The sequence below is a fragment of the Echiichthys vipera genome (assembly GCF_963691815.1).
Source record: "Echiichthys vipera genome assembly, chromosome: 12".
NCBI lineage: Eukaryota > Metazoa > Chordata > Actinopteri > Perciformes > Trachinidae > Echiichthys > Echiichthys vipera.
The window spans coordinates 1,353,454-1,368,829 of NC_139837.1; the positions used below are offsets into that span (position 1 = coordinate 1,353,454).

The following is a 15,376-nucleotide window of genomic DNA, read 5'->3' on the forward strand; positions in this document are numbered from 1 at the left end:
AGTCTTTTTGTGGTGGTTTTGCATCTTTTTGTGGTGGTTTTGAGTCTTTTTGTGGTGGTTTTGAGTCTTTCTGTGGTGGTTTTGAGTCTTTTTGTGGTGGTTTTGTATCTTTTTGTGGTGGTTTTGAGTCTTTTTGTGGTGGGTTTGAGTCTTTTTGTGGTGGTTTTGAGTCTTTTTGTGGTGGTTTTGAGTCTTTTTGTGGTGGTTTTGAGTCGTTTTGTGGTGGTTTAGTGTCTTTTTGTGGTGGTTTTGAGTCTTTTTATGGTGGGTTTGAGTCTTTTTGTGGTGGTTTTGAGTCTTTTTGTGGTGGTTTTGAGTCTTTTTATGGTGGGTTTGAGTCTTTTTGTGGTGGTTTTGAGTCTTTTTGTGGTGGTTTTGTATCTTTTTGTGGTGGTTTTGAGTCTTTTTATGGTGGGTTTGAGTCTTTTTGTGGTGGTTTTGAGTCTTTTTGTGGTGGTTAAGAGTCTTTTTGTGGTGGTTTTGAGTCTTTTTGTGGTGGTTTTGAGTCTTTTTGTGGTGGTTTTGAGTCTTTTTGTGGTGGTTTTGAGTCTTTTTGTGGTGGTTTTGAGTCTTTTGGTGGTGGTTTTGAGTCTTTTGGTGGTGGTTTTGAGTCTTTTGGTGGTGGTTTGAGTCTTTTTGTGGTGGTTTTGTATCTTTTTGTGGTGGTTTGAGTCTTTTTGTGGTGGTTTTGTGTCTTTTTGTGGTGGTTTTGAGTCTTTTTGTGGTGGTTTTGAGTCTTTTTGTGGTGGTTTTGAGTCTTTTTGTGGTGGTTTTGAGTCTTTTTGTGGTGGTTTTGCGTCTTTTTGTGGTGGTTTTGCGTCTTTTTGTGGTGGTTTTGTATCTTTTTGTGGTGGTTTTGCATCTTTTTGTGGTGGTTTTGCATCTTTTTGTGGTGGTTTTGTATCTTTTTGTGGTGGTTTTGTATCTTTTTGTGGTGGTGTTGCATCTTTTTGTGGTGGTGTTGCATCTTTTTGTGGTGGTGTTGCATCTTTTTGTGGTGGTTTTGTATCTTTTTGTGGTGGTTTTGTATCTTTTTGTGGTGGTTTTGTATCTTTTTGTGGAGTTAATTAAAGGAGTGACGGAAAAGTGCTTGAATGTGAGTTTAGTTGAAGCTGCAGAAACAAAAGTCACAGTTGTATTTATTCATCGACGCAATATTTAACTTTAATGCTGCTGAAAATAACAGCAAACCTCTGCAGCAGCATGAGAAGAGTCCCTACACACACAACAAAGCACCAATGGGCTCCTTCCACTGTAATGGACTTTACTATGAGAGGAGCTGGTACAGGGGCCAGTAGGTAAGTCTTTAAAAACCCTCTTTAATAAACTCTGGCTTCACTAACTACGCTGATGATGCTTTGTTGTGTGTGTAGGGACTCTTTTCATGCTGCTGCAGAGGTTTGCTGTTATTTTCAGCAGTATTAGTGGTTAAAAAAGACCTTTGAATGCCTTCACCGTGCTGCCCCGAGCTAATCACTGTTAGCCACGCCCGGCTGTTAGCATCTCTCCTGGATTTCTCCGTTAACATTAAAGAAACTGTCTCTGTGGATTATTTGATGAGTGTATTTGCAGAAAAGGACCCTGGGAGGATTTTACGCCAGAGTTTCACTTTAAAAAAGAAAACACAAAGAAGTAAAAGCCGCCTTCTGACCCCGCGGCACCTGAGGCTCCAGGGTTTGTCCAAATCAAAGTCCATTTCAGACTACGAGTCCACGGGAGCCTCCTTGGTCCCGCCGCATCAAAACCGCTGTGAAATACTGAAATTAACTTTGTTTTTTATGGTCAAACCCCATCAGCGAATGTACAAAGGCACCCTCTAATACTTTAGTCTCAGTTTAACAACTCATATTTAGGTTAAAGTCAAACTGAGATTCATTTGTTTTGGGAAATCTAAATGTTGGCTTTGTACATATATGCTCAAAATTACAATTATTTCCCTGTGGTGACAAAACCTTCTATACTGCTGTTCTCCAGTGGGAGTGGATCTTTGGTACTGATGGGAAATGTCTGTCCTGTCATACATCCAACAGTCTAAAGTGGACATTCGGAGCCCAGTGCCGGCTGTAGACCCGCGCGGTCACCGGTGAGTCCATCTGTGTTACCGTTACCTTCACACATTGTTTTGCGGTGAGTAAAAGACGCGGTTTTCTCAGGGTATCTGGGGCCAGTTCATGGAGTGATTCCTCTCATCCGTCTGAGAAAGAGAAGAGAGTCAAACCAGCGGAGTCCTAGCTGTGGTGCTGGTTCTGACTCTTGATCAGGCTCAGTTTGCTCTTCAGGCCCTGGCAGTACGCCGACAGGCTGCTGTTGTCCTCCAGCAGCTTGCCGTGCTCCTGGATGAGTCGAGAGGACGTCTGCTGCTCCCTCTGGTCCTGCTCCAGCTCAGACATCAGCTCCTGTCTGAAGAGCACAGAGCCACAGTCACAGTCACGGCACCGAACCCTTAGTTTACTTTCCATTTATTCCATATTTTTCATCACTGGAGTAAAAAGCAGTTAAGATAATCAGTCATCAGTGTGTACAAGGGAAACAACAGTGTGGAGCCTTAGTTGAAAACATTTTCTCACTCTTACATTATTGTTAAAGTGAACAGAATATTTAATATAATACGTACAAATAACATCAAATGACGCACGGTGGAACGTTATGTATGATAACAGCAGCGGTGCAGAAACGTTTTTTAACAAATGTGTCGATCCCACGGTCGCATCTGTCGAGTGGCACGTGTGGTCTGGACGGGGAAAGCTCAGACTTTGTTAAAGAACGGCCTTTGGCGTCCATGTTTAGTCCTTTGACGTCCATGTTTAGTCCTTTGACGTCCATGTTTAGTCCTTTGGCCTAAAGAGGACTAAACATGGACGCCAAAGGCCGTCCTTTAATCTCAGACTTTGTTAAAGGACGGCGTCATGGCCCCATCTCCAACCTCTAACCCCACGGTGTCACACAACAACAACAACAGTGCTGCTGCGTGAGAGGACAGAGACGGACCCAGAGACTGTTACTGAACTGGACTCTGAGCCACATGCATGGGACTGAATGAGGCCCAGCACAGATGTCTCCCTTTCCCCTGATGCTCTGAATAAGGAGCTAAACTGCTCTAGGCTCTGTTTCTAAATCCAGTTCTAAGAAGCTGTGAAAAGTCTCTAAATGTAGTGAGAAAGTGGCGCCTGGGAGTGCTTTGGGACGGGGAAGGGGCTCCCAGCAGCCCCCTCTGCTCAGTGAGGACACTAACTGCAGAGTGAAGGGGCTCCCAGCAGCACCCTCTGCTCAGTGAGGACACTAACTGCAGAGTGAAGGGGCTCCCAGCAGCACCCTCTGCTCAGTGAGGACACTAACTGCAGAGTGAAGGGGCTCCCAGCAGCACCCTCTGCTCAGTGAGGACACTAACTGCAGAGTGAAGGGGCACCCAGCAGCACCCTCTGCTCAGTGAGGACACTAACTGCAGAGTGATGGGTGCATCAGAGTCCAGAACAGCACCAAAGTCTCCACTAAGACCAGAACCAGGGACACGTTTGTCTCTAGGATGGAGGAGGATTTGGAGAGAAACTCTCCGGTGTTTGGATTCTCCACAGCGTCTCCCCGTCTCTTCTTCTCCGTTGTTGGTGTGTTTCTGTGGCAGTTACAGCGCCACCTCCAGGCCTGGCATGGGTACTACAGCGTTTGGAGTCGCTGCACCTGGTTTCACGTGGACGCAGAGGTTTGGGAGTCGAAGCCGAGTGGACTGGAACTTTTTAAGAACGACAGAGATCATGTGGATGGACCCTTAAACTGCATTTTTAAAAAAGCCTTTAAACCGAACAAACACAGTCCAAGGGAAGCCAGAGGGGAGCCTGGTTAGCGTAGCAGCGTAACAACACACAAATGTGACTTGACTTACTTCCTCAGAACCAGTTGAGAGATCTCTGACTGGACCTTGAGGTACTCCTGAGCCATCCGGATGTGCTGCTCAAACACAGCCATGGACTCTTTGGAGTTCGGACACGGAGCCAGCGGCTGAAAGCACAGGGACACGTTTTAACCACATCAGCTTCACACAACTAAACGAGTCATTCTGTGAAAAAGCTAAACCTTTGTTTTAAAACATCTCAGTTCCTTCATGTGTGTCCAGAAAAAGGTTGAGTTCAAACAATCAGACTTTAAATGATTCAACGACTAAAAAAAGAGTTCGTCCTGCAGTAAAAAAGCTCCGCATGAGCAGTTTAAGGCGTGATTTAAGGCGTAAAATCATCCCAGGGCGTGTAAATCATGTTAAAATGTTATATATTTAAAATGATGTAGGTTTAAAAATGTATTAGACTAAGAGGTTAAAAAGCTAAAAGTATGGATTGTGTGTTTATGGGAGTTTAAAGCAGCTAAAGTTAAAGGTTAAAATTATCATTGAAAGTTATAAAAATGTCTTTATTTCATTGATTTCAAGTAGATAAGATTAACTTTAAAATGAATTATTTAATCTTGTGCCTTGTGTTTTTATTATTGGGGCATATTTACTTGATCTATTTGTGTTTAGGCTTTTTGACACCCTTTCAAAATAAAAGAAAAAAGAAAGTAGTGATTCCTGGTCGTTGAGGGAAGTCCAGTTGAAAGCTTGTGGGGGAAACTGCTGGTTTACTTCACACGTAATGCTTCCTGATGCACCATAGCAACACAAAGAAAACATTATAGATGTGACTGGATGCTCTGGACTAGTTCTAAACTAGAGGCTGACGGATTATAATACATTACATTACCTACGCTCACCTACACACACACACACACACACACCTCAACACTCAGCTGTGAGGACTCATAGCGTGATCATAACATTTCACTGTTGGTGGGACGTGAAGTGTAATGCATTTAAAATAATCTATACTTCATTGGTGAGCACTGTCGCCTCACAGCGAGAGAGTTCCAGGTTTGAATCCCAGCTGGGGCCCTTCTGTGTGGAGTCTGCATGTTGTCCCCGTGTCTGCGTGGGTTTTCTCCGGGTTCTCCGGTTTCCTCCCACAGTCCAAAGACGTGCAGGTGTTCGGTTCATTGATGACTCTAAATCACCCGTAGGTGTGAATGGTTGTCTGTCTCTGTTCGTCTCTATGTGTCCTGTGATAGACTGGCGTCCTGTCCAGGGTGGACCCCGCCTCACGCCCGATGTCAGCTGGGATCGACCCCAGCCGACCGTGACCCCGACAGGGACAAGAGGTTGAAGATGAATGAATGAATGAATATACTACATGACACACTTAGTACAGCTGATTGTTGGTGTGTGTGTAGGTGTGTTGGGCAGTTATAATGTATTATACAACCCCAATTCACATGAAGTTGGGAGGGAAACGTATGATTTCCAAATCCTTTTCAACCAATATCCAACTGAATACACTACAACGACAATGTACATAATGTTCAAACTGATAAACTTTATTGTTTCTTGCAAATATTCACTCATTTTGAATTTGACGCCTGCAGCACGTTCCAAAAACTCTGGGATTATTATTTTGTTTTACACGGCGTCCCGACTTTATGTGAGTCTGGGTTCGTCATCCCCATCAGTCAGCATCCAGAAGACTCAATAAATCATTATACGTCACATATGTGATGTTTTAATTCTTCTGATATGGAGTTTCAGAAAGAACCGTGTGTGTGTTTAAGTGAAGTCATGACGTGGTTCATTCAGTTTACCTGTAACTGGTGATCCAGCTTCAGGTAGGCCATGGGGATGGAGCTGTCGAAACCGTTGGTAGCTGAAGAGAGAAACACACACACACACAGAGAGACACAGACACATACACACACACACACACACACACACACACACACACTGAAATCACTGGCTGCACTGTGACGCCCCTCGGTGGTGACGTGTTGGCGGTGCATAACTCAAAGCTTTGACTGTGTGTAGTTGTAAGACTCAGCACTTGATCTCTCCACTTGTTGCCTGTTTTAAATGTGATGTGTGATGCAAATGCAGCTCGTTCACGAGGCAGAACCGAGGTTCAAGAACCTGAAACCGGGTCCTAGAACACCCTCTAACACTCTAACGCCAGGGCATTCTTACTCGAGATAAAACACCCGATCATGATATCCGTGTAAGAAGCCTCGTCATTTCCACACTACAGTAACCATGGTGACAATGAGAGGTGCAAACAACAACAACAGCGTGTACGTGTGTAGTTAAGTGTGTAAATATGAGCCTGGACATGGTTCCTGAATGTCGGCTCTGGGTCCTCACCTGTGGGACTCAGCGTCATCCTCAGCTCTGATTGGCTGGTGGTGGTCACAGGGCTGGTGCAGAGGGTGGGGCTCTGGGAGCGTCCTGGTTGCGTGTCTGCACCGGGCGGCCTGGACAGACCAGTACGCAGCGTGGCCGTCTGAGGGGGAAGACAACATTCATTTAGTTCTTATGTCTGGGTCGTGCTCATTAATAGAAATACTCAATATACTAATACTTTCACCGCCATTGTTTGAAATGTCCGCGCATGGTCCCTCCTTCTTTTTTCTACGTCCCAACAGGCGCACAGGAAATGACCTCAGAACCGCCGTAGGCCTCATGCTCGTACACGTGCGCACGCTCGTGCTCGTACACGTGCAAACGTGCTTTACAAAAGCCCACCTCTCCCAAACGGGCCGTGGACGGCAAGCGTGCCGCTCTTAGACGTGGTACGGTTGCACTCACACTGGTCAAAGGAACCAGACTTTAGCCGTGAAAGGTGCTGGGGCACGGGACGGAGGCACAGTGGGAGTGCACAGTCCCTGATCACCACGGCTCTGGTGATCCGAGTGTCTGTATTTAAATAAACTGGCCGTGTAGGACTTTATAAATTAAGAAAAATTTTGGCAGCCATTTATTTCCTTCGTGGCGTGTAGCTCAAGTGTGTGTGCGTATCTTTTCTTTTTGTTTTTCTTTAATTATTATTATTATTTATTCACGTCTTTTTCTTTTGTTAACCTAGACATATTTATTATAAGTGTATAAATCTGCAAAGTTAAAGTGTCTTCAGTCAGACACGAGTTATAAGAACATCCTCTTCCCTTTCCTGAGCGGACAGTTTGAACTCCAGCCTCCTCAGAGCTGCTCTTTTCTTCTGGTTTGATGTATTTTATGAAAACTGCTGCTGGGAAACTTCAAAATAAAGTTCCCTGACCACACACACACCAGACCTCCAGTTACTGTGTTCACACTTTACCTTTGAGGGTTTGAACTGCAGCGGAAATTTGGCCTCGAAGCTCTTCAGGGTTTCTTCTCTGCCGACCGAGTCTCTGTGCTCCGGGTTGTCGTCGCTCCTGTTGCTGTTGATGGTGTAGTCGGCGTACGAGTCTGCACAAAGCAAACACACACGCAGTGAACTCAACACACACACAGGCCCAGTTACTACTCACTGACTAACATTGGATGCATCAGGAGAAGCTGCAGAGCTGACGGTTACCTGTGCTGGTGGCCGACGAAGAGCCGCTTCTGTTGGCTGAAGACTGGTGAGGAAGCTTGAGCGGTTCATCGGAGCCCGGGAAGTACTGAAGACCCAAACACACCAAACACAGGACGTTACACTTATGTTACACTGTCACCTGATTCTTATTCGTTGGTACCAACAATCCATTACAACGTTAAAGGAACAGGAAGTACAGGTCAGACAGACGGTGATCTTACGAAAGGAACAAAACTCCCAGAGAAATAGTTTCCTATAAAGACACAACTTTATATCTCAGTGTCGCAGCATGTTAGACCGTAGTCCCCAACACTCGCTGAGTCAATGAGCGGATGAACCAGAACTTCCTCGAACCAGAACTTTCTCCAGCTCAACGCAAATAAGACAGAAATTGTCGCCTTTGGTCCCAAAAATACCAGGCTACAGATCAGTGCTCACTTAGACTTGGCCTCAGAGCTTTTCAGGGTTTCTTCTCTGCCGACAAATGATCATTTGTGGTTTTAGGGGTGGTAACGGTGTCGGGACCGTACCTGCATGAGATGACTCATGGTGTTCTTGACCTCCTCCATGGACGGTCTCTGGCTGGGTTCTTTGTCCCAGCAGCGGGTCATCAGGGTCTCTATGGGCTCTGGGAGGTCTTTGATGAGCGGCGGCCGTGTACCTGCCACAGTGAACAGTCAGTCAGGGCCTGGAGGGTCTCAGGGTGACAGGCTTCACCGAGGAGAGCACGAGTTCACATCACTCCTGCAGCAGCTCAGGGCTCCACACTCACTTTTTTACACTAGGAGCACTGTGGCCCCGCGTGCACACACGGTAAATCGATAATAGACGCAGAAATTACAATGTGCCGTTTCAAATTCAGCTGGGAGGAGGCCTCGGGGAAGACCCAGGACCAGGTGGAGAGATTAGATCTCCACACTGGCCTGGGAACGCCTCAGGATCCCCCAGTTAGAGCTGGTTAATGTGGCCCGGGAAAGGGAAGTTTGGGGTCCCCTGCTAAAGCTGCTGCCCCCGAGACCTGATCCAGGATCAGAGGCTGAAGATGAGTCAGTGAGTGTTAGAAACTCAGCGTCACGTCTCTCTGTGACAGCACAGGTGATGCAGGATGTTGCTCACCTCTGTGGACCGCCCACATGATACAGAACGCAGAGCCGCCGATCTCATCGAAGGGCTTCTTGCGCGTGATGACCTCCCACAGGATAATGCCCCAACTGAACACGTCACACTTCTCACTGTAGTTACTGCCTGAGGAGAACACACACACACACACACACACACACACACACACACACACACACACACACACACACACACACACACACACACACACACACACACACACACACACACACACACACACACACACACACACACACACACACACACACACACACACACACACACACACACACACACACACACACACACACACACACACACACACACACACACACACACACACACACACACACACACACACACACACACACACACACACACACACACACACACACACACACACACACACCAGACCTCCAGTTACTGTGTTCACAACTTCACAGAAAGCAGAATGAAGGTAAAAAGAAGGCTTGGCTGGTAATGTACTAATCTAAAGCATCTAGATATCAATACACACACACACACACTTCAGACTCAGAGTGGTGATAACACAGGGTCAGCCATAGGGCGGACTCCTGGAGCAGTCAGGGGTTTGATGCCTTGCTCAGGGGCAGGGGGAAAACCAGCACCTCTCCAGCATCTTTGAATGCATTCTTAGTTTACAGCAGTAGTGTGTGCGTACACACACACACACACACACCTATGCATGAATAAGGAAGCATATAAATATAAACATGATCTAACGACTGCAGGAGTGTTTTTGTAGCAGCTTACCTTCAAACACCTCCGGAGCCATCCACGCGGCGCTGCCTTTGTTGTTGGTCATGTAGGTCTGAATGTCACAGGCCGTTCCAAAGTCACATATCTTCAGCACGGTGCCACGAGCCACCAGCAGCAGGCTGCAACAGCACAGCAGGCAGGGGTTAAAGGAACGCTGGGTTATACTGGTTTACTGCAACAGAACACACGTGCGTTCAGATCCAAAGACTTTTACAGCTGCGGGGTCATTGACGGAGCCACGGAGCCGCTAATGTGTGATAAGGATCTCCTTCAGAACTCCTACGATCGATCTGACGCCAAACTTTTACTTGAATGCTGCTTGAATCAGTCGTCTCTTAGGGCGCACTCCCACTGTGCCTCCGTACCGTGCCCCAGCACTTGTCACGGCTAAAGTCTGGTTCCTTTGACCAGTGTGAGTGCAACCGTACCACGTCTAGGAGCGGCACGCTTGCCGTCCACGGCCCGTTTGGGAGAGGTGGGCTTTAGTAAAGCACGTTTGCACGTGTACGAGCACGAGCGTGCGCACGTGTACGAGCACGAGGCCTACGGCGGTTCTGAGGTCATTTCCTGTGCGCCTGTTGGGACGTAGAAAAAAGAAGGAGGGACCATGCGCGGACATTTCAAACAATGGCGGTGAAAGGTTCACGTTGGTGTGATGCGGAGGTGGAGTGTTTACTGCAGATTTGGTCGATGAAAAGATTCAAAAACAGTCGACAAGACGCACAAAAACTCCGAGGTCTACGGAAAGATCTGGAAACAAAGCCACGCATCGCCATGACGTCATCAATGCGTGTGACGTGTTACGGCGTGATGACATATAGGCAGCAAGAAGCATTCTCCGAGGCCCAGGTAGTGTGAGTACAAACGGGCCTGGAGGGGGGGACAAGGACCCTAAAGCACGGGGCACGGGACGGACGCACAGTGGGAGGGCGCCCTTAAACACTCTTTAATAAACTCTGGCTTCACTAACTACGCTGATGATGCTTTGTTGTGTGTGTAGGGACTCTTCTCATGCTGCTGCAGAGGTTTGCTGTTATTTTCAGCAGCATTAGTGGTTAAAAAAGACCTTTGAATGCTTTCACCGTGCTGCCCCGAGCTAATCACTGTTAGCCACGTCCGGCTGTTAGCATCTCTCCTGGATTTCTCTGTTAACCCTGGGATGATTTTACACTTGAATTACACACTAAAGCTTCTTGTGACTCATGTTTTTGTGAGTTCGCACAAAAACTTCAGTGTGTGTGACCTGCGTGTGTGTGTGTGTGTGTGTGTGTGTGTGTGTGTGTGTGTGTGTGTGTGTGTGTGTGTGTGTGTGTGTGTGTGTGTGTGTGTGTGTGTGTGTGTGTGTTGACAGAGAGAGTTACTTTGGAGGTTTGAGGTCCCGGTGAATTAAGGCCTTGGGCTTCATCGAGTGCAGGTAGGCGACTCCCTGGGCGCACTGCAGACACCAGCTCATGGCGTGGGACGCCGTGTAGTTGGGCTGCGGGTCGGCGCTGTGCAGCACTTTGATGGAGCGACACAGAAAGAAGAGGAGCAAAGAGTGAGACCTCTGCATGAACACACTCTAAACTCTGTAACACAAACACCTCACAGTCTCAACTCCACTATGACACTGATGAGTTACTCAACATTTATAAATCAGACTCTGAACAACAATTATTTAATGTTTATTATGTAAATAAATGGTTTAAAATCAAACTTTTAACACGTATGTTAAGTTCTGACTGTGTGCACGGTGAACGGTAACCATGGTAACACATTCTACAGCTAGCTTAAAAGTTTCCTGTCATCTGCAGGTCGACTGTGTCGCGTTAGTAAACTTGTTTTGATTTGTTTATATTCATATATTTGATTTTAGAAAGTGAGCTAAAAGTCTGGAAACAACACAAACATTTTTTCCAAACTGATCCAGAAACTGGAAATGACTCAAATTAGGGCGCACTCCCACTGTGCCTCCGTACCGTGTCCCAGCACGTTTCACGGCTAAAGTCTGGTTCCTTTGACCGGTGTGAGTGCAACCGTACCACGTCTAGGAGCAGCACGCTTGCCGTCCACGGGCCGTTTGGGAGAGGTGGGCTTTAGTAAAGCACGTTTGCACGTGTACGAGCACGAGCGTGCGCAAGTGTACGAGCACGAGGCCTACGGCGGCTCTGAGGTCATTTCCTGTGCGCCTGTTGACAAGATTGACGTCATCAATGCGTGTGACGTGTTACGGCGTGATGACGTATAGGCAGCAAGAAGCATTCTCCGAGGCCCAGGTAGTGTGAGTACAAACGGGCCTGGAGGGGGGGACAAGGACCCTAAAGCACGGGGCACGGGACGGAGGAACAGTGGGAGGGCGCCCTGAGTCTGAAACCTGTGTGCGTGACATCGCTTTTATATTTTATATGAAACAATGTATGATGGATGTTTCCTCCCATTATGAGACTCATTGACAGAGATGCTGTGACTTACGGTTGTATAGAGAGCCACACTCTGCGTACTCCATCACCAGACAGACCTGGGAACACACGTCCACACAGGGTTAGTGTTTTATTTTGAACATGTGGAAGAAAAAACAACATTTCTCCGTTAATATGAACGTCTGAATGAGTGATGGTGACCCGCGGATGATGTCAGAGACTGTCAGGGCCGTGTCGTGTCTGACGGCACGCGTCACAGCGTCGAGGGTTTGGTACTCACGGGGTTCTCACAGGAGCCGTACAGCTTCACGATGTTGGGGTGACTGACCCGGGACAGCTGGCGGAGCTGCACACACACAAAGACACACACATATGTTCGTATGTCTGCATATAGGGAAACACATACTAAGGAGTGTTTTCACAGCTGTGCTGATCTGGAACTCATATCTGGAGTAACGCTTTAACTGAACATTTGCAGTTATTAAATTGTGTGTGATTCGAGAAAGACGATGAAAATAGTTTTTAATGTTCGACACTTAAAGGTCGAACGTGTAGAATCTTCACTAAAAGCTGCATCTGTAAAAGAAAACGGGGCGTTTTGAGCGGAACAGGATGAAAGTATTGCTTTGACAATGACTTCCTGTCCTGTAGCAGCCAATAGCGTTGGGCGTTGCTGATTGCCAGGGTTGTCTGTTGTTGGGTGCAGCTACTTTAGGCTGGCACTGGGTGAAATGGAGTTAGCCAATCCTGCAGCTGCTTGGGAGCCTCAGTGAAGGGGGCGTTCTTTGTCCCAGCAGCTGAGTGAGCGGAGACGGGCAACAACCAGAGTCACTATAGGCCGAGCATTCACTCCATGGACTGAGAGAAAGGAGAGGAACGCCATTCAAACGCACGCCCACATGGCTACGCTGCTCCTGGATGCTAACATCACTTTCATCTGCACTCAGCTGGAACGGCTAACGCTAACGGCTAACGCTAACTGTCAGTCAAACTCCTCTAATCCTTGTTTTGATGCTGTGGTTTTCTGGAGGGGACGGGTTCAAACAGGCTCAAACAGACTCCGGTCTCCTGGAGCTACTGGGCCGGGTCTGACCAACCTGGAAACCCCACTGCTGGACTTCTTTTTTGTTGTTGGGACGACGATCTGGAGACACAAGATGAAGCTGTTCTGCTCATTCTACATTCAGCTGTTCACAGTACCTCAACGAGGAAAGCGTTCCTCTCGTTCTCGCTCTCGATGGTCTTGATCGCGACATCCTGTCCCTTCCACACGGCCTTGAAGACGACGCCAAACGTCCCTCTGCCGACAGCCTGAGGAGAGACGACATGAGGTGAGTCCTCGGGCTCAGGATACAGAGGGAGGAGCAGGGGGGGTTACAGACGCTACGCCCTGGACCCAGTGGTGTGTGAGACTTTTTAAAAGGGCATGGGCGAAAAGGGACAAAAAGGGCACACATAGCGCATCCTCGCCACTGAAGAGGGCACTTTAGCACACGTTTAGGCTTCTAGAGGACACTTTAGCACATGTTTAGGTTCCTAGAGGGCACTTTAGCACAAGTTAAGGCTACTTTGGCACGCATTAAGGCTCCTAGAGGGCACTTTAGCACAAGTTTTGGCTCCTAGAGGACACTTTAGCACATGTTTTAGCACCTAGAGGACACTTTAGCACATGTTTTAGCACCTAGAGGACACTTTAGCATGAGTTTTAGCTCCTAGAGGGCACTTAAGCACAGGTTTTAGCTCCTAGAGGGCACTTTAGCACACGTTTAGGCTCCTAGAGGGCACTTTAGCACACGTTAAGGCTACTTTGGCACGCATTTAGGCTCCTAGAGGACACTTTAGCACATGTTAAGGCTCCTAGAGGGCACTTTAGCACAGGTTTTAGCACCTAGAGGACACTTTAGCACATGTTTTGTATCCTTAAGGGCACTTTAGCACAAATTTTAGCTCTTAAGTGACACTTTAGCACACGTTAAGGCTCCTGGAGGGCACTTTAGCACAGGTTTTAGCTCCTGGAGGGCACTTTAGCACATGTTTTGGCTCCTGGAGGGCACTTTACCACACATTATTGGGCCACAAGAGGGGGCGGGCCCCCCCGGTGCACGCCAGTGGGACCCCCCAGGTAGGTAAACGTGACCGTGACCATGACAAACAGCATCAGACGGGTTGAAATAACATGCTGTCACTTTTCAAACCCTTAAAAAGATCTAAACTGTATTTTCCTCCCCTGCACTTCCACAGTTTCCCCGGGACACAGTCTCCAGAGCCGAGGCCTTGCTCCGGTCGTCCCCGGGTATCTGTGGCTGTTCAGGGGCAGATGCTGTCACGTTTCACGGGCCGAGTGCGTCACCGGGGGACATTAAAGCACAGTGTAATGTCCGACATTGTGTCTGTGTTTGCCCTGAACGGTAACACCGCGTAGTTGCGTTGAACTCCCGGTGTCCTCAGCCCCGCGGAGCTAACGTCTCTGCCCTCCCTCCCTCCCTCCGTCCCTCCGCTGTAGCTCAGTAAGTTTACCGCTTCCACTTGGATGTCCTCATACTGGATGTCTTCAAACAGACAGCCCGCTGGAGTCTCCACCATCACTCCTCGACACAAGCCGACGACGCCGGAGTTCAAACCCGAAGCTTGTGTTGCGGTGATCCGGACAGACTGAAGCCGCCGCCGCCGCTGCTGCGCTGTTTGTTTGCTCCTGTTGCTGTGAGTCAGGAAGTGTTCAGCAGCGTTGTTGAACACCCCCGGACAGCGCGCCGCTGAACGCCCCCCAGCACGGAGGAGAGGAACAAGGGTACAACGGGGACTTTTTGACCCGTTACACCGGGACCGGACTGATCTGGGACACCGGGGATACCGGATCCACAGCCCGTGTGACCCGCAGTGTTAACGGGTGGTCTTATAAACAGATAGGAGGGCTTTGTCACCGGGCTCCAGGCTGAGGTGGGGTCTTGAACGCACCTTTGTTTTTGTTTCTGCGTGCGCGAGAGCCTCCGCAAGGGGCGCCAAACATCACCATGACGACGGAACCGGCCCAAACCACGGGTTACGTACATACGTTAATTAAAACATTATTAAACTAATTAATTCATAATTATGACATTGAATCAACCTTTAAAAAAAATAAAACAATCCAATTTAATTTTTTTTAAATTAACTATTTATGTATTTTCCTCTTACACGTCCCTTTTATTTTATTTTTTATTTATTTTGCATTTATTTTTATTTTCCATCACTAAAACACTAATAACCCAAATCATGAATTAAATACATCAATAAATTAATAAATTATTCAACTAAATAATTAATTAATATGTCACTGAATAAAACAAAAATAAACTAAAATTAAAACAACAAAAGTAAAATAAAATAAATGTAAATATTAACTATGTATTTTCCTGTTTATTGTCCCTTTAATTTGTTTATTTATTTTGCATTTATTTTTATTTTACATTTATTTCTTTTTTATTTTAGTGAGTATTTATGTATGTTTGTTTTACTCTATATTTAGTTTATTTATTAAGTAACTCACTAATGTGTTGTTTATTGTATAACTTTTATATTTGTACATTTAAATTGTTTAATTAAAAAAACATTTCCATGACAAATTTAATACATCAATAAATAAATTACTCAACGAATTAATTAATAAATATGTCAGACTTTGTTAAAGGTGTTTCATAA

General features: G+C 46.9%; 1 protein-coding gene across 1 annotated transcript; it reads right to left on the minus strand.

Annotated features, from left to right (window-relative positions):
• Positions 1 to 1,411: 1,411 nt before the first annotated feature.
• On the minus strand, positions 1,412 to 14,377 carry LOC310954432 (mitogen-activated protein kinase kinase kinase 7-like). The gene is made up of 14 exons (XM_083923877.1): positions 14,216 to 14,377; positions 12,899 to 13,009; positions 11,979 to 12,044; positions 11,751 to 11,796; positions 10,661 to 10,799; positions 9,294 to 9,418; positions 8,517 to 8,645; positions 7,931 to 8,061; positions 7,401 to 7,485; positions 7,161 to 7,291; positions 6,206 to 6,344; positions 5,656 to 5,717; positions 3,878 to 3,993; positions 1,412 to 2,400 (listed from the first exon to the last, which is right to left on the minus strand). The coding sequence occupies exons 1-14, from the start codon at positions 14,279 to 14,281 to the stop codon at positions 2,229 to 2,231; spliced, it is 1,518 nt and encodes a 505-aa protein (XP_083780003.1). The 5' UTR covers positions 14,282 to 14,377; the 3' UTR covers positions 1,412 to 2,228.
• Positions 14,378 to 15,376: the final 999 nt, after the last annotated feature.

Bases quoted from the DNA above. Each gene is read 5' to 3' on its own strand.
- LOC310954432 (XM_083923877.1), bottom strand. From the start codon at position 14,281: ATGGTGGAGACTCCAGCGGGCTGTCTGTTTGAAGACATCCAGTATGAG. The intron at 10,800-11,750 runs GTAAGTCACAGC...GCTCCATCAAAG, and splicing joins GTGTGGCTCTCTATACAACC to TGCTGCACAGCGCCGACCCG. The intron at 8,646-9,293 runs GTAAGCTGCTAC...TGTTCTCCTCAG, and splicing joins GGCTCCGGAGGTGTTTGAAG to GCAGTAACTACAGTGAGAAG.